The sequence below is a fragment of the Quercus lobata genome, chromosome 5 (assembly GCF_001633185.2).
Source record: "Quercus lobata isolate SW786 chromosome 5, ValleyOak3.0 Primary Assembly, whole genome shotgun sequence".
Lineage (NCBI taxonomy): Eukaryota > Viridiplantae > Streptophyta > Magnoliopsida > Fagales > Fagaceae > Quercus > Quercus lobata.
The window spans coordinates 70,677,842-70,697,548 of NC_044908.1; the positions used below are offsets into that span (position 1 = coordinate 70,677,842).

Below are 19,707 nucleotides of genomic sequence, written 5' to 3' on the forward strand. Positions count from 1 at the left end.
AAACACCATCTGCCACCACCATAACTCTGATTAAAAAAAAAAAACCCACTACCACCACAAACCCACCTCAACAACCCACCCACATCAGCAAACTACCACCTGCCACCACAACAACTCTAATTTTGAAAAAAAAAAAAAAAAAAAAACCACCACCACCACAAATCCACCTCAACAACTCACCCACATCAACAATGGCCATCAACAAACCCACCACAACCCAATCAAAACTCACACAACCAGCCACAACCCACAACCCAACGACCCACACCACCGATACCCACTAACCCACAGGCCACAACCCAACGATCCATTCTCTTCAAATCGGTGTGATCGAAGCCATCAATTTCGTCAGAAGAGAAGGCAAAGATAGGAGCCACTATCACTACTGGAGCAACGTCACCGAGATCCGCCATCACCAATCTCTCCATGCCGCTTCACGAAGCTCAGAATTCCGCCACAGGCCACCGAGATCTGACTTGCAAGTTTAGATCTCCACCTTCGAGCACCACCACTAGCCATTGCCGATGAGTTCATGCTGCCTTTGCTCCGATGAACCCAGCGACGCTTTCATGACTGCTCAGTGCTCTCTGAAGTTTCATTTATTTTCTTTAGTTTCCTCTGAGGGAAGAGTGGAGAGGTGAAAGTGTGAGGAGAGAGAGGGCAACGAGAAGAAATGAGAAGGAAGAGAAAAAAAAAAAAATTATTTGTGATAAATATATATAAATATATATATATATATATATATATATTTGAGCTAAAGTACACCGGCAAAGATAACTGTAAACGGTAGTTAAGAAGTCAAATTTTTTGGATTTGGCTCCACCAAGGTAGTCTCAGTTTTTTAGTTGGTGGTGCTAAAAATGGTAATATGACTTTTTAGCACTATCAATAATAATGCTATAAGTGTATTGATTTATGAGGCTGGTTAATGTGTGCCCTTAGGGCACACATTAAATTTTCTATTTTTAGAAATATTTTCTCGAAAATTGAAAAAACTGTAATTATTTTTTCAATTCTCGAAAAAAAATTTTCCAAAAATGGAAATTAGTAAAATCCTTGATTTATAAATTGTTTTCAGAAATATTTTATTGAGAGAATAATAAAACAATAATTAATGTTGATATCTTTTTATATTTTCTATGGAAGTGACGTTAAAACTTTTCTATTAGGGTTCATTATCAATTACTAAGAGCATTCGTTAATATGACTAAAAAAAATAAAAATAAAAAGGGAAAAAAAGCCATAATCTGTCAAGCATTTTTTTTTTTTGGTTAAAAGGATTTTGTATTAAAACTAACTAGCCATAGTGGCTAAAGTAGTGGTAGAAAGTCTACCATAATACAGACCATTAGGGTCTTTTTGGTTTCAAAAAGTGATGTATCAACTTTTATTTTCTGTATTATGTATTTAAATCCTAAATTTGAATATAGAAAAAGTACCTACTTTTACATTTAGTGGTATTTGATAAATTATTTTGAATACATAATTTAATTTTAAAATACATCATATCTGAGTTTAGTCATTATTTTCTATTAAAAAAAAAAAAGTAACTAAGGCAATTACTCTATTTTCCTCAAAATGTTTTTTATTTTTTCACTTTCTCAATCTCTCATCTTCTAACTTTTTCTATTTTTTTTTTTTTAAAATTTATTTCTCAGTTTTAAGTGCATGTGATATAAACTATATTATGGTTAAATTTAGGAGTCATAACTGACCCGATTCAACTCGCCAAAACCGACCCTATTCAATCCAATTTGCCAAGTTAAGCTAGCTTTTAAGGATTGGTGGGTTGTGCTAAGTTATGACATATTTTTTACTGTGGGTCAAGTTGGGTTTGAGTTATAAAATTTATAAATCTACTTAATTCGACCCGACTCACATATATTTAATATATATTAAAATTAAAAAAATATATATTATACAATTTTTTATTTATTGTATCACCTCTCTTTTTAAATAAAATTAAAATCTCAAATGCTTATGAATATTTGGTTATAAATTTGTTCTTATTTGTGGTGATGTTGTTTTAATGCTCAATTTAATAATAATAATAATAATAGTATTTAAAAAAATTATCTAACCCATAGATCCAACCCAATTTACATGGGTTAGGTTGGGTTGAGTTAGACCTCAATAATGGGTTAGGTTGAAAAAACTTCTCAACCCAACACATGCACTCATAGTTAAATTTTTTTGAAGTGAGATAAAAGATTCATGTAATCACGTCCATCACTGTACAATTGTTTCTTGTGAAATTGTAGATTCCACTATTATGGTTAACGTTTGATTTTTTTTTTTTTTTTCTTACTGCGTTAAATGACGTTCCATCATTTTGCTTGCACTTTTACGTGTTCCTCTTCTTCCTCCGAAAAATTTGCAGCTGCAACAAGTAAACATATCTCACTCGAGGTGTTCCGTGGAGAAAAAGCATAGTTTAAACGCGAAACTGTACAAGGCTTTGGAAACTGATGAGACGGAGACAGTGATCAAACTTTGTGAAGAGGTTGATGAGCACGGATTGCACATATTAACCATACTAGATAACACAGTACTACACATGGCCACTTACGCCAAGAAAATTCCATTGGTACTAAGACTTCTGGATGAATTGCCTTGCCGCCATTTCGATAAACTGACTCGCCAAAACTAACTCGGAGACACTATCCTCCACATGACAGCCATTTCAGAAAAATCAGACAGCGTGGCAAGAAAATTGTTGGAGAAAACTCCCGGATTGTTATGCATGCGCAACAACCTTGAAGAGACAGCGTTGTTTCGGTCAGTCCGTTATGGCAACAAGGAAATGTTCCACATTTTTGCCAGAAAAATTTCACGTTACGAGGAAGAAAATCAGAAACTCTTCCTACAGAGGACAGATAAAACCACTATTCTACACATTGCCATCCTTTCAAAGAACTTCGGTTAGTAGAAAAAATATTTTGTATCAAATAATAGTATCAACTAATAACACTTCTAAAGAGCACTTTTTTTTCCCTGGTATTCGAAAACAGAACTGGCCTTAGAAATTGCAGAAAAGTTCGAAAAATTGGTTTATGAACGAGATGCAGATGGAATGACTGGCCTTCAGCTTCTATCATGCAACCCTGGAGCTTTTCAACGTGACGATGAATTGGGATTCTTCAATTCTGGTTGGTATACTTAGGAGCAGAGCAATGTCTATTTTTAAATATTTCTTACATACATATTCGTCACTTTTGCATATATATGTAGTGACTTTACTCGTTATAAAAAAAAAAATGTAGTGACTTTACTCCTGTATAAAACTTTGTATAAACTATATATAAAATAATAGGTGAAGTAGAGAGAGTGTGAAATTGAATTCCAAATTAGAATTCTAATTTTGTGCCATGTGTCTAGAATCTGAAATTGAAGTTGAATTTTGCATCATGTGGCTAAATGTATGTGGGCTCATTCTCATTAAAACCACTTTTATGTATCGGGTCAAGTGAGTTACTGTGCTAATTAAGTTTTTTCTTGATTTTGTAGTCAAACGTGAAAACCAAAGAGATTAATATCGGTGATAAGAACTTGATTTGGGTACATTGCATAATTTCCAAAAAGATAGCAAAGTTAGAGTTTGCATCTTTGTTATAAATTGCTTACAAAGTTTGCATCTTTACATTTGCACTGAGTTTTGGATTAAAGTGCTTTCTTCTTGGTTCTGACACTAAGTTTTGTTTACTATTCACTTACAAAGTTTGCATCTTTACATTTGTTATAAATTGCTAATATGTGATTAGATGCACATTATGCCTAAAATTCACTATCCTTATATTTGGCTTTTTGTTCAGGTTTGGTACCTATAACAATGAAGAAAGCACTGCTGTGGACCGATGGATGATACTTTTTGCAGGCTGCAAAGGAACTTAGTGATCAATGGAATCTCACGCGAATTGCAGAGGACCAGGCTGTAGATGTTTGGATGGCAGATGTGAGTCACTATGTTTTTAAAATGTTTAGTGAAGGTAAAGGTTATGAACAATGTAAATTTTCCGGAGAGAGATTTATTATTCTATATTTACGCAAGTTTGGTCTCCTTCTTGGAGTAGATCACTCCACCCTGTCTTTCTACTGGAATTTTTTATTCAGATTGTTACAATTTAATTCGGAATTTTATTTGAATTTTCCTATTGTTTTTACTATCATATATTATCATTCCAATTGTTCAATTAAAATTTGAAATTGGAGTCCAATTTTACTATACACGTGTACAATTTAATTATTTTTAATTTTGCTGTCATGTGCAAAAGCCAATGAGATGAAATTAATAATACATTAAACACTCATGCTTTGGGAATCGGTAGTACCAATCTAAATCCATTGGACCTGCTTCGTGATAATACAACTATGAAGGATGTATAAAAACACGCACAAACCCCTCTCTCTATAAAAAGAGATTAGAGAGAATTTCTTTTATTAGCCATGGAACTTCAGAGATTTTTTCTTCACACAAATGCCCATCATGTTACAAAATGACCCATCGTAAAACTACAAAATGAGTACAACTCTGAGGGTTTTTTTTTTTTTTTTTTTTATTTTAAAATTTTTAAGTTGCGAAAATTTCAATCACAAATAAAGATTAAAAATTCAAAAGCGTGAATGGATCTTTTGGATAAACATTGTCACTAAGGTTCATCTTTCTGTGTAAAATATATATATTGCTAAGTTTTGTTAATGAAATTTTCTGGTTAATAATATGAATTTTGACTTAAATGAGCTTTTTAAACATGAATAAACTCATGATTAATAATATATCCATTCTCGTGCGGTAGCACAGGACTACATACTAGTTTGATTATAACTTACACTCTCAAGTCTTCTTCTTTTTTTCTTTTTTTTATCTTTTTTTGTTGAGAAACACACTATCAAGCCTTAAAGTCTTAAGTATTGCTATAATAAAGTTTCTAATATTTTATAATTAAAAAAGTATATTATAATAATGTTAAAGGTACTTCTTTTATCGCTTCCCATTATCTTCCGTACAAACAAATGTCATTTTTTTAACAAGAAAAATATAATAAAAAAGTATATTAAACATAAATTAATACAAAAATCTGAAAATAATCAAAATTTAAATAAAGAATAATTTCTTCTTCCTCTGTCTTTCTTTTCTTTAGCTGGTCTCCTTAGCCCCACCACTCCACTCCTCAAATTGTCGGCACACTTTTGCTTGCTCGCCATCCAATGCCACTTGAGATTTTAAAATATAATTAGAGTATTCGCTTCAATTTCCATGATATTTTATTTTATCATTTAAAAAATTATTTTATTAATTATATCATACTATTTTACAACACAATTAATATTTTAACTTTTATTTTTCGATTCTACTTATTAAAATAATATTGTGGGGCCCGGCCCAAAAATAATGGGCCACTCCAAATCCAGGCCCATCCGAGGAGCGTCCTTTCCGAGGAGAGGCTACACATGAAGCGTTACTCAATCCCAGCAACGCCCAGGAAGCCTGTCCGAGGAGCAACTCCTCCTCGGACATCACGAAGCCCAGACCAAGAGCCATCCCCAGCCAATTCAGTTCACCCTCCAGACATATAAAATGAATAAAATCCAAAATATCCCTCGAAAAGCTACCACCACATTAATTGCGCCCCAACCAACCTCTTGGCCGCATTAATGAGGAAAAGACCCCTGAACAGTACCGCCTTGGCCTCTGTAACTCACAAAGGGAGTGGTGAGGGCGGCTGATGGGACAGGCGCTCAAGTGGATGCTTAGATGATCAACAGGTGTAAGGTTTAGATGAAAGAAGGAGGGCTATATAATGTAATGCAGTCCCCCAAAGAATGGGACGGAAAAAACTGTATGAAGACCTAAAGAGAAAAGGAATATAAGGAGACTTGAGAAATCTTTCCCGTGTCTTTTATCTTCTGCAACCACCTTATCCATGCATTCGACCGAACAGGCTCACTGAAGCCAAGTTCTTTCACCCATTCTCTACGAACATTCATTGTGGGTTGCGTCTTGGGTCAAAGCCTGATCATTAGAATTTGGGCCAAGAAAATCGTGCGACCACAATTGGCACCGTCTGTGGGAAGAACTAGGGCATCAGCAGGCACAACGGTCAAGCATGGCAGAACTAAATCCGCACCAGGGGAATCCTCACCAGGCCGACTCCCAACGGACACAACCCGTCGAGTCCCAGAGGCAGAATAACCCCGTCAACCCAGGCCACAGGGGAGATCGTGAGGGAAGTGTGCAAACTATCCGGACAAGCCAGAGTCACACTCAGATAGGAAGCCACGCTTCCCAGAGGCGAAGGAGTCACCAGGACATGCAGAGAGAGATAGATGATCTGAAGAGAAAGTTGCGACGAACCCAGCGAAAACGATCTCCTTCAGACTCAGACGGGTCCTCTAATGCGGAGGATGTGAGTTACCGACGGAGGTCAAGGACCCCCCCAAGTGAAACCTTTTCCTACGTAAAGGAACCGCGCCACGTGCGGAAGTATGAGAGCACATCCAGCAGGGGCTCGGGAAACGATGCCATGAAGAAGGCGTTGGACCAGGTCTCAAGATCCCCCTTCACGTATAGAATTGAAGGGGCTAAGCTGCCTCGACGGTTCAACCAGCCGACATTCACCATCTATAGCGGTCGAACGGACCCGGTAGAGCATGTGAGCCAGTTTAACCAAAAGATGGCGATCTACTCGAAAGATGAGGCCCTGATGTGTAAAATCTTCCCATCCAGCCTGGGATCAATGGCGATGAGGTGGTTCAATGGCCTAAAGGCAAATTCCGTAAGCTCATACAAGCAGCTCACTCGGGATTTCTGCACCCGCTTCATCACCAGCACCAGAGTCCCCAGGCCCCTCGGTTCGCTACTGTCCTTGTCCATGCACGAGGGAGAGACTCTGAAAGCATACTCGGACAGATACTGGGAGGTGTACAACGACCTGGATGACAACCATGATGCGGTCGCTATCAGCACGTTCAAGAGCGGGCTCCCCACCGACCATGGCTTGAGGAAATCCCTCACTGGTAAACCGGTTGCCAACATCGATCAGCTGAGGGATAGGATTAACAAGTACAAAAGAGTGGAGGAAGATCAACTGCAAGGGAGGGGTAAGGATAAAGTTATCCCCCCCAAAGCAAACGACTTCAGGTCGGAACGGCACAATCCTGGTCAGCCGAGGAGAGATTTTTCGCGACAGGCGGGCCAGAGCAACCCGCAGGCAGTGAATGCCGTATTCAGGGAGCCAGTACAACAAGTGTTGGAGAAAGTACGGAATGAGCCCTACTTCAGGTGGCCAGGAAAGATGGCCGGAGACTCTTCCAGGCGTAACCGGAACCTGTACTGCCACTATCATCAGGATCATGGGCATACTACTGAGGACTGCAGGAATCTATGGAATCACCTAGATCAGTTGGTCCGAGAAGGAAAGCTACGTCACCTACTGCACCCGTCAAGTGGCCATCCCGGCCAAACAACACAAGAGCCCCGAAAGGACGTGTCCTTGGGACCCCCCACCGGGACGATACATGTCATCCTTGCTGCACCAGGAAGGACGGGGCCACCCACTCCCAGGGTGTTAGTTGTTGATCGGTTCCCCCCTGAGGGTAGGCAAGGAGAGCCCAAAAGGTCAAGAAAGGGAAGCTCTCTGGTACTGGGTTTCTCGGACGAAGATAAGAGAGGAACTATTCAACCCCACGATGATGCCTTGGTGGTCACGCTGAGGATCGGGGGCTTCGACGTGAAGAGGGTGATGGTGGATTCGGGAAGCGCGGTAGAGATAATGTACCCCGACCTATACAAGGGGCTGAACCTGAAGCCAGAAGATTTGGCCGCTTATGACTCCCCTCTTCTCAGTTTTGAGGGAAGGATGGTCACGCCAAAAGGGCAGATCCGACTGCCCGTACAGACTGGGGCGGAGATAGTGGAGGTAAATTTTATTGTGGTTGACGCTTATTCGCCTTACACTGCGATAATGGCAAGGCCGTGGATCCATGCCCTGGAGGCCGTGACCTCCACACTTCACCAAAAAGTGAAATACCCCTCCCGAGGACAAGTGGAAGAGCTCCGAGGAGATCAAGCCGTGGCTAGGAAGTGTATGGTGGCCGCCGTTTTACATCAGCCCCCAATCAAGTCCTCGGTCCCGGAGAGCTTATAGCAACCAACTCCCTCGGCGAGCCAAGGCGAGGGGCTGGCCGAGGAGATAAGGTGCGAAGGTCTGGATAGGATTGCTGTCAATGACGACCCTGAGAAGTTCTTTCAGGTCGGCTCTGAATTACCTTCCCAGGAAAAAGAGGAGTTGGTCGGATTTCTCAGAGAGAATGTCGACGTGTTCGCGTGGGACGCCTACGACGCCCCGGGAGTTGATCCCAGCTTTATTTGTCACCACCTGAACGTCAACCCCTCTTCAACTCCAAAGAAACAGCCGCCTCGACGTCCTTCGAAGGAACACGCCAGTGCCGTAAGGGACGAGGTGGCGAAATCAAAAAGGGCAGGGGCTATCAAAGAGGTCTTTTACCCCGAATGGTTGGCGAACACAGTGGTGGTAAGAAAGAAGACAGGGAAGTGGAGGGTCTGTGTGGACTTCACGGACCTGAACAAGGCATGCCCGAAAGACCCATTCCCCCTACCCCGAATCGACCGATTGGTGGATGCAACCGTGGGCCACCCTCGAATGAGCTTCCTGGACGCCTTTCAAGGCTATCATCAGATACCCCTTGCGCCTGACGACCAAGAAAAAACGGCTTTCATGACGCCCATCGGAAACTATCATTATAAGGTGATGCCGTTTGGGCTGAAGAACGCAGGCTCAACATATCAAAGGATGATGACTCGGATGTTCGAGCCACAGCTGGGCAAGATCATTGAGATTTATATAGACGACATGGTTGTGAAGAGCAAAAGGGTTTCCGAGCACGTGAGTGACCTCGGAGCGATCTTCGCTATCTTAAGAAAGCACCGGTTGCGGCTGAATGCTTCCAAATGCTCATTTGGGGTCGGGTCTGGGAAATTCTTAGGGTACATGGTCACTCACAGGGGAATAGAAGTAAGTCCCGACCAGATCAAAGCCATTAACAGCCTACAGGTTCCTCGGAATCCGAAGGAAGTGCAGAAGCTCACTGGCATGATTGCGGCACTAAACCGGTTCATATCACGATCGGCGGATCGATGTCGGCCTTTTTACCTCCTGATAAACAAATGGAAAGGGTTTGAATGGTCGGAGGATTGCGCTCAGGCTTTCCAGCAGCTTAAGGACTACCTGTCTCGACCACCCATCATGTCCAGCCCTGAGGCAGATGAGGTGCTGTTTGCATATATTGCCGTAGCTCCCCATGCTGTGAGCTTGGTGCTGATACGGGATGACAATGGGGTGCAGCGGCCGGTTTACTATGTGAGCAAATCATTGCACGAAGCCGAGGTACGGTACCTTCCTTTGGAAAAGGCAATTCTGGCGATAGTGCATGCGACCCGTAAGCTCCCTCATTACTTTCAGGCGCATACGGTCATCGTTTTAACTCAGCTTCCCCTTCGAGCAGTTCTTCGCAGCGCTGACTATACAGGCAGGATCGCCATGTGGAGTGCGCTCCTGGGAGCCTTTGACATCAAATATATGCCCAGATCCTCCGTCAAGGGACAGGTCCTCGCGGACTTGGTGGCAGAGTTTGCTGAGCCCTCTTTAGAAACAATGACTGAGAAGAAAGACATGGATGAGAAGTCGGTTGGCGTGATTTCAGCAATCGGGACCAGGCCATGGAAGGTCTACGTGGACGGAGCGGCTAACCAAAGAGGGTCAGGAGTTGGGATAGTTATAATATCCCCGGACGGTGCTGCTATTGAAAAATCTTTGAGGCTCGGGTTCTCGGCCACGAACAATGAAGCCGAATACGAAGCCTTACTTCAAGGGATGATGATGGTTCACAGATTGGGCGGCACAGTAATAGAAGCATTCTCGGACTCCAGACTAGTGGTCGGATAAGTGATGGGTGAGCTGGAAGCTCGAGATACCAGGATGCAAGAGTATCTGGGACAAGTCAAGCGGCTACAGACGAATTTTGAATCTTTCAATCTGACGCACATCTCCAGGAGTGTAAACACCCATGCAGACTCGCTGGCCACACTCGCCACGTCCTCAGCGCACAATCTGCCGCGAATGATCCTGGTTGAAGACTTAGCCCAGGCAAGCCCTATCAGCGGAAGTCCGGCCAGAGTCCATCAGATCAGAAAGAGTCACTGCTGGATGGATCCCATAAAGAACTTCCTTCAGAATGACGTCTTGCCGGAAGAAAAGCTGGAAGCCGATAAGATACGGAGGAATGCTCCTCGGTTCTGGCTATCCGAGGACCACCAATTATATCGGCGCTCCTATTCTGGACCGTACCTACTCTGTGTACATCCAGAAGAGTCCGAGTCTCTGCTTGAGGAGTTGCATGAAGGAATTTGTGGAAGTCACACCGGAGGAAGGTCGCTGGCGCATAGGGCACTCACCCAAGGATACTGGTGGCCGAACATGCAAAGGGAGGCCCAGGAGTACGCCAAGAAGTGCGATCAGTGCCAGAGATTTGCTCCGAATATTCACCAACCCGGAGGGGTTCTCAACCCCCTCTCTAGCCCGTGGCCGTTCGCGCAGTGGGGTCTTGATATTGTCGGACCTTTTCCTAAAGCCGCGGGGAACAAGCGATACATCATAGTCGGGACCGATTACTTCACTAAATGGGTGGAGGCTGAGCCTTTGGCCAACATTAGGGACGTGGATGCCCAGAAATTCATCTGGAAGAACATTATCACCCGCTTCGGAATCCCGCGTACACTCATTTCCGACAATGGTCTTCAATTCGACAGTAAAAGCTTTAGAAAGTACTGCCACGAGCTTGGAATCATTAACCGATATTCCACCCCTGCATATCCCCAGGGAAATGGGCAGGTGGAGGCCGTGAACAAGGTCATAGTGAACGGACTAAAGAAAAGGCTAGATGAGGCAAAGGGAAGATGGATAGAAGAGCTCCCGCACGTTCTATGGACCTATCGGACAACGCCACGGCGGTCAACCGGTGAGACCCCCTTTTCATTGACTTATGGGGCAGAGGCTGTACTCCCAATTGAGAACAACTTTCCTACGCTGAGATCTGCTTCGTTTACTCCGGACGGTAACGATGAGTTGTTGGAAAGAAATCTAGACTTAGCCGAGGAAAGAAGGGAAAAAGCAACGATTCATATGGCCTATTATCACCAAAAGCTGAGACAGGGATACGATGCCAATGTCAAGCTACGACCCCTCGGTCCCGGCGATCTCGTGATGAGGAAGGTCCTTGGCAGCGCAAAAAACCCCTCTTGGGGCAAGTTGGGGCCCAATTGGGAAGGACCGTACCGTATAACATCCGTAGCTGGAATAGGCGCCTACTATCTAGAAAATTTGGATGAAAAAGCTGTGCCTCGACCATGGAATGTAAATAACCTCAGAAGATATTATTATTAATGAAAATGGCTTCGCCCACATTTTGTTTATTGGCTATCCACTTCTTGCTGATCTGCATGACAATTCTTATGAGTCTTAAACAGAACCTAAGTCCTGTATGGCTCCTTGGACCACAGACTTAGGGGAAATTAACACTTAAAAAGACTTCGTAAGTCTTGGACAGAACCAAGGTCTTGCATGGTCCTCGGACTCAAGCCTATGGGAAAACCAAGTACGAAAAGAAAAATCGCGTAAGTCTTGGACAGAACCAAGGTCTTGCATGGTCCTCGGACTCAAGCCTATGGGAAAACCAAGTACAAAAAGAAAAATCGCGTAAGTCTTGGACAGAACCAAGGTCTTGCATGGTCCTCGGACTCAAGCCTATGGGAAAACCAAGTACGAAAAGTAAAAATCGCGTAAGTCTTGGACAGAACCAAATGGGACTCAAGCCTATAGGGAAAAGTACAGAAAAGAAAATCGCGTAAGTCTTCTTGCATGGTCCTCGGACTCAAGCCTATGGGGGGAAACCAAGTACAATAAGTAACAGAAAAATCCGCGTAAGTCTTGGACAGAACCAAGGTCTTGCATGGTCCTCGGACTCAAGCCTATGGGGAAACCAAGTACAGAAAAGAAAAATCGCGTAAGTCTTGGACAGAACCAAGGTCTTGCATGGTCCTCGGACTCAAGCCTATGGGAAAACCAAGTACGAAAAGTAAAATCGCGTAAGTCTTGGACAGAACCAAGGTCTTGCATGGTCCTCGGACTCAAGAACCAAGTAGGTCTTGAACCAAGGTCCTCGGACTCAAGCCTATGGGGAACCTAGTACAGAAAAGAAAATCGCGTAAGTCTTGGACAGAACCAAGGTCTTGCATGGTCCTCGGACTCAAGCCTATGGGGAAACCAAGTACAGAAAAGAAAAATCGCGTAAGTCTTGGACAGAACCAAGGTCTTGCATGGTCCTCGGACTCAAGCCTATGGGGAAACCAAGTACAGAAAAAAAAAATCGCGTAAGTCTTGGACAGAACCAAGGTCTTGCATGGTCCTCGGACTCAAGCCTATGGGGAAACCAAGTACGAAAAGAAAAATCGCGTAAGTCTTGGACAGAACCAAGGTCTTGCATGGTCCTCGGACTCAAGCCTATGGGAAAACCAAGTACGAAAAGAAAAATCGCGTAAGTCTTGGACAGAACCAAGGTCTTGCATGGTCCTCGGACTCAAGCCTATGGGAAACCAAGTACAAAAAGAAAAATCGCGTAAGTCCTGGACAGAACCAAGGTCTTGCATGGTCCTCGGACTCAAGCCTATAGGGAAACCAAGTACAAAAAAGCAGAATCGCATAAGTTCTAAACAGAACCTAAGTCCTGCATGGCACTTCGGACCACAGACTTAGGGGAAACTATTACTTGTGACAGATCGGGAGATTATCGCTTAAAGGAAATCATTTCTATGCGCTGCACACATCCATCGAGAGCCATATCTGCATCATTGCAAGTATTTAAAGTAAAACGCTACTGGCATACATCCATAGAGAGCCAAACTAACATTCCAGATTAATATTTCGAGTACACTGGAAAGAGAGGTCCTTACAAAAAATGGAAAAACAGGACGGCTCTCATAAAAAAAGAAAAAGAAAGAAAGAGTACAAAAAACAAAAGCCTAAAAGACTAAGCCTCAACAGGGGGATCTTCCTTCTGCTCGGGCTGAGGAGGAGGAGCCTCAACGACTGAGTCTACGGCAGGACTCTTCGTTATCTCAGGCACAAGGGCGGTATCAGGCGCCGCCAAATCCTGCTCTGAAGTCACTTGGGCACCTTCAGGATTCGCTCGGATCTCCTGAGGGTAGAAGATGTTCTCGGGCAGTCTTAGTGCCAAATCCGCAGGAACTCCTGCAGCATCGAGAGCATGAGCCCAGGAGATACTGCAGTAATCCCTGCACACCTCGGGGACCTCCTCTGATAGCCTGGCCTCCGTCTCCTCAGCCCCAAGCTGGCGAGCAGCATTCTTCTCAGCCTCTGTAGCCTCTCGGATCAGCTGAGCCTCCTCTTTGACCCTTCTCAGTTCATCCTCGACCTTTTGCAAGGCAGTTTTGAGATCCTGCACTGCCTGCTTCTCGGTGACAAGGTTGAGCTGCGTCGAGTATAGCTCCTTGCGCTGGTCCTCCGCCTGGGTCTCGGCGCTCTTCAGACCAGATTCTGCACTTTTGCGCCGGTGCTCCGACTCCTTGAACTCGTTCGTGAGTATAAGGTGATCGTGCCTGAGGGACCCCAAGGTCTTCTCCACCTCCGTCCGAGCCTGGATCTCGACCTCAGTCCGATTACGTTCACTTCGGCAGAATTCCTCAGCCACAAATACCTGCTGAGTAATCTACAGACAAAACCAAAATGCTTTAAAAATATCTAACGAGATCAAAAGAGTTAATGAAACAGTAGAAGGATCACTTACCATCGCGAGATCCCTTTTAAGGGATAGGAAGATCTCGGACTGAGAGAAACGCCTGTAAGCCTCCATGTCCCGAGGAAGGAGCAGGGGCTGCTCTAAGGCCTCAGCCACGTACCCAGCTCGGCCGCGGTTGTACTCTCTGATCGAGGCATTGTAAGGGATTGCAACCCCCTCCAACTCCAATTTGGGGCTCCATACACGCGGAGTAACCCGTACATCCGCAAGGCTCTCCTCGTCCCTACTCTCCGAGGAATTGCCCCTTCTGCTCCTTGGAGCCCGAGCAGTCTTCTGCTGCTTGGTGGGCTGAGCAGCCACCTCACCCTCCTCAGGGGTGTCAACCGGTCTCTTCTTCTTCAGGTCCGGATTGACCTTGAGACCAGGTTCCAAAGTTCCTTGAGGGACCACGGGAGGAAGGGCCTTGGCTTGTGGTGGAGGTGGTCCCTTCGATGATTGGCCTTTCCCTCTGGAACCCAACAGCTCCTTCAGAGATTTTCCCTTTCCTGCCATGGGCTCCGTCTCTTCGTCCGAAGTATCGTCCGAGCAGATAACAAGGGAAGGAGCACCAACTGCCGAATGTCGATCCCGCTCTCCTTCGGGATCGGAAAATTCCGCTAAGGGGGATTGCTGGACTTCCTCCTCAAAATGGAACTCGTCTATCTCTTCCTCAAGAGAGAGACGAGACGACTCAGCTTCTTCTTCAACTTGAACGGCAACGCCAGGCTCGTCTGGCGGAGGTAACTGCTCTGCCAAGTAGGGATTTCTAACACCGGGCAACACAACTGGCGGTAAATCGTGGTCGGCTAGGAACCCGTCCTTGGACACGTCAATCCTGGCCAGCCTCGGACTGCCAGCCCTTATAGCGTGACCGATCGCCTGGAAAGAGCTGCTTAAAGGTTGATAGCCCAAAACTAGATGAGCCGCACGCAACTGTCCGTCCTCGGAAACGTAAATCTCCGACCTAAGAAGGTAGTTCAACGCTGGCACGTTCACAAGGCTAAGCCGAGGAGCTACGTGAGATTTATCTGCAAACAACCAAGAAGAGTGGGGTTAGTTCAAGAAATCTACCAGTTATAAGGAAAGCAGTAAAAATAAACCCTCAACACTAATTCCTCTCCTAACAAGGACCGATCCTAAAGGACGCCGCACCTGGGTTTCCTGCCCGAGTTGGACAATGAATACCGTCGAACCACTCCCCAGAAGCAATGAGGAAGTCATTCTTCACGGTCTTATTGGATACCGGGAGACAAGAGATCAACCTAACGTCCTCGTTCCGGGATTTAAGATAATACCCCTCATCCCCGAGGCGGTGACACTCGTACAGATAGGCCACATCGTGCCAAGTAAGGCCTAGGTTCATCCGCTCATCTAGGACATCTACACAGCCTAATATCTTGAACATATTTGGGGCACACTGTTGCGGCGCCAACCTATGGTTGAACAAGTATTCCCTGGTAATCCTACGCATGGGAAGCGTCATCCCTCCCTCTATGAAAGCAATCATGGGGATGACAACTTCTCCCAGACGTTTATCTGTCACTATTCCTTCAAGAGGACAGTACCGCAGCCCAACCCCCGGGGGGATGCGGTATTTAGCCCTAAAGACCTCCATAGCGGCCGGAGTATTTACTAGTTTCTCGAACCTACCCATCTGAACTGAACTGGGAAACGAAAGTAAAGACTGAGCAGAAAAGAAGGGTCCGAGGAGAGAATTGAAACGACGAGATGAGCGAAATGTACTGGTACCTTCACAAAACGCTTGATGGGATGCCTGGAAATCACTCGTAGACGAGACGTTTCGCAGAAAATGGTCACGGCGGCGTAAAGGGCGCAAGTGCTTGTATGTCTCTGGGTTTCGCTGTAGATCTCTGGAGCCCTTTGAGGTTTATGAAACGCAGATAAAAGAAGGAACTGAACCCCCCCTGACGCCTTATATAGTCAGGAGGAGAGAGAGGAAATCACTCCTGCCTAAAAATACGCGAATGAACGATGGTCGTTCGATCCGCGCCGCACCGTTGGATGAAGGGAACATAACGCCTCCAGAAATTAATGGCCACGCCTCGAAAATTGTGGCACGTCAAAGGTCACGATCTGCACACGCGCCCCAGGTCCTCCTTATCCCTATCCACTCATTAACATCAAAACCCCGCTTTTCTCCTCGGAAGGAGATAAAAACCGGAGTTTTGAGGGGCTATTGTGGGGCCCGGCCCAAAAATAATGGGCCACTCCAAATCCAGGCCCATCCGAGGAGCGTCCTTTCCGAGGAGAGGCCACACATGAAGCGTTACTCAATCCCAGCAACGCCCAGGAAGCCTGTCCGAGGAGCAACTCCTCCTCGGACATCACGAAGCCCAGACCAAGAGCCATCCCCAGCCAATTCAGTTCACCCTCCAGACATATAAAATGAATAAAATCCAAAATATCCCTCGAAAAGCTACCACCACATTAATTGCGCCCCAACCAACCTCTTGGCCGCATTAATGAGGAAAAGACCCCTGAACAGTACCGCCTTGGCCTCTGCAACTCACAAAGGGAGTGGTGAGGGCGGCTGATGGGACAGGCGCTCAAGTGGATGCTTAGATGATCAACAGGTGTAAGGTTTAGATGAAAGAAGGAGAGCTATATAATGTAATGCAGTCCCCCAAAGAAGGGGACGGAAAAAACTGTATGAAGACCTAAAGAGAAAAGGAATATAAGGAGACTTGAGAAATCTTTCCCGTGTCTTTTATCTTCTGCAACCACCTTATCCATGCATTCGACCGAACAGGCTCACTGAAGCCAAGTTCTTTCACCCATTCTCTACGAACATTCATTGTGGGTTGCGTCTTGGGTCAAAGCCTGATCATTAGAATTTGGGCCAAGAAAATCGTGCGACCACAAATATATATTACCCACTAAAGTAATATAATATATTTCAATACAACTCTTTTTCTTTCTTCTCTCTATCTCTCTTCCACTTTATCAATTAAAATATATTATAATTTTTACTAAAGTGTTCCAGTGTCATCCTACATTTAGGATGACACTGTAGCACAATTGCAAAAAAATTTGCATTTGTAAGATTTTATAAGTTCAATTGCTGGGTTCTTTTTGTGTGCTAAATTTTCTCTAAATATACTATTTATAATTGCCAATGGAATGCTCTTATGGTTTTCTTGGTGGTGTGGTGAATCGGTACCAAATGGATCGTGATGGATATATTGTCGGTAATACATAGGACCAAGGAAAAGAGTGTGTGAACCCGTATTTTTCTTTTATTTATTCCTTCTACCTTTCTTTTTTGATTTTTTTGTTAATTAATTTTTTTCTTATTTTATTTAGACAGGAAAGCGCAAATAAGTTTTTTGTAGATATGTATTGTGACTTTTTAGAAGACATTTCCTAGTATTAACTAGGTAAAATATCGACATTCTACCTAAAGTAATTAAATGGCTTTTAAAATTAAATTTAATACGTAAATTATTTTGGAATAACACTCTTTTTTCTTTTTTTTTTGACGAAAAATGCTTTTCATATTTAATAAATAATAATAAAATTTTATATGCAACAATTACTGACTTCCAGTTCACGAACAGTCAACTTATATTGTAGTTCAACCAAACGAAAAGCAATTGCAGAACGAAAGCAAAAATATGAATCAGCTAAGAAGCTTGCCAAGTTCCTCATAAAAAGAGATACTTCATGGGAGATTACTTATCATAAAGCAGGCCCAAGTAAGCCTGTCCTCCACAAGTATAGTGGTAATTCTAAAATAGAGAAGAAAGTTGCAGAAGGAAACCCAATGAGTTTTCTTGGTCAAGAGGAAGGGGCAGCAAAAACTTCGGAAGGGGCAACAAAATCTCCTTTGTTCTTTGCAACTATTTCAGGTTGTGTACAGATTGTTAAAGAAATACTCGATTTATACCCCCAGGCAGTTGTGCATATTGATGATAAAGGGAGGAACATATTGCATGTAGCAATCAAGTACCGCCAATTAGATATTTTTGAGCTTGTAATGAAGATGAAATTGCCAAAGAATTGGCTAGTAGGAAAGCTTGATGAGGGAGGGAATTCCATGCTACATACAGCTGGAAAAAGAAATAAGGATTATGTGCCTGAGAAGATGCAAGGCCCTGCACTTGAATTACAAGAGGAGATGCATTGGTTTGAGGTACTACACTTCGAGTACCCTTTTTTCTTTTATACTTTTAGGTCTGCATGTATCCACATACTCAAACACAAACACATCCGCACTATTCTTAACGCCGGTGGATCAATAACTAAAATTACTTTCAGATTTATGTCATTATTGACCATTTTCTTTTTTGTCATGTGCAGCGTGTGAAGGAAGTTATTCCACCCCATTTCGTTGACCACCGCAACAATCAAGGTCTCACGGCAGAGGCGCTATTTAATACAACAAACAAAGAGCTCCGACTGAATGCCAAAGAATGGATAAAGCGGACTGCCGAAGGATGTACCATTGTGGCGGTTCTCATTGCTACTGTTGCCTTCGCTGCAGCCTATACAATACCTGGAGGCTCAAATGGTCAGACTGGTGTCCCAGTCCCCCTCAATCATCCTTTCTTTCTGGTTTTCACTGGGGGTGACATACTAACAATTTCATCTGCTTTAACATCAGTAGTTTTATTTCTTGCAATCACTGCATCGCCATTTCGATTTGTGGACTTCAGCCATTCTCTTACTAATAATTTAGCTATCGGCTTAACTTTCTTGTTCGTCTCAGTCAGTATGATGATGACAGCATTTGCAGCAACAATTACCCTCATGATTCACAATGGGGAAGGGTGGACAAAAGTTATCCTATACACCACCTCTTTCATTCCAGTTGGACTCTTTGCACTTTCATATTTCCCTCTCTGTCGATCACTATCAAAAACTTACAAGCACTTGCTCAAGAACGCATGGGAGGTAGTTTCTCGTAGTCTTTATTTTCCAGTGCTACCTAGGGAGAATAAAGAGTCCAATCGAACTTCAAATTCCCTAAACCCTCAACGCACCTCGTCCGTTTGAGAGGACTATATATGATGTTAGGCTTTTGGAATCACTTGTTGTCTATTGGAATTTCCTATATACGAAAGTGAAATAACTTAAGATACTATAATTCTCTTTTTGATGGATTGAACACTACCAAGAAACTATGTAATAAATGTTTGTATCTCAGAACTATGTGTTGAATAACCACTTGTACCTTTTTTTATCTCCAGTTTTTGCTCACATTTAAGAGTTTAAGCCCCACAAAGAGAAAGGGTATAATTTGAATAACAAGTTGAGAACCAATGCGATGCACATAATACAAAGATGCTAAAAAAGAAACCAACAAAATTAATTTTGCAAAGGATACTATTTTTTTTAATGAGAATTTTGCAAAAGCATACTATAAACTAAAGCATAACTTGAATTTCATGAAATGGTAAGGCTCCTAATATTTCAGCTTGGAGACCATATCTCACCCAAAACAAGACATGGGTAATAAAGAATAATAAAAAACGAATATTAATTTCACTATGTCGCAAAGTAGTCAAATGGGATTCTTTGAAATTATTAAGGTAATTCTACTTTAAAATTTCTAAAATCCAATCCAATTATTTTAGAAATCCCCAGTGAATCTTCATCTTATATTTACAATATTGTCAACTATAGTAACACTGAAACATTTATGAGCTCCCAAGGTGGTACATGTATCGATCAATAGCAACACAAAACTATATTACACAAATTATAAAATCAATAACTACACAAACCTATATTACACAAATTATAAAATCAATAACTTTCTTTGAAATTAAAAGAGAAAATTTCACCTTGTAATAATGAGATTTTGCCACATGATTG

General features: G+C 43.3%; 1 protein-coding gene across 1 annotated transcript; it reads left to right on the forward strand.

The window, feature by feature from the left end:
* Nucleotides 1–2,518: 2,518 nt before the first annotated feature.
* Nucleotides 2,519–19,033, forward strand: LOC115989071 (ankyrin repeat-containing protein ITN1-like). The gene is made up of 4 exons (XM_031112735.1): nt 2,519–2,921; nt 3,012–3,149; nt 17,448–18,022; nt 18,190–19,033. Exons 1-4 carry the CDS (start codon nt 2,672–2,674, stop codon nt 18,883–18,885), a joined length of 1,659 nt encoding a protein of 552 aa, XP_030968595.1. The 5' UTR covers nt 2,519–2,671; the 3' UTR covers nt 18,886–19,033.
* Nucleotides 19,034–19,707: the final 674 nt, after the last annotated feature.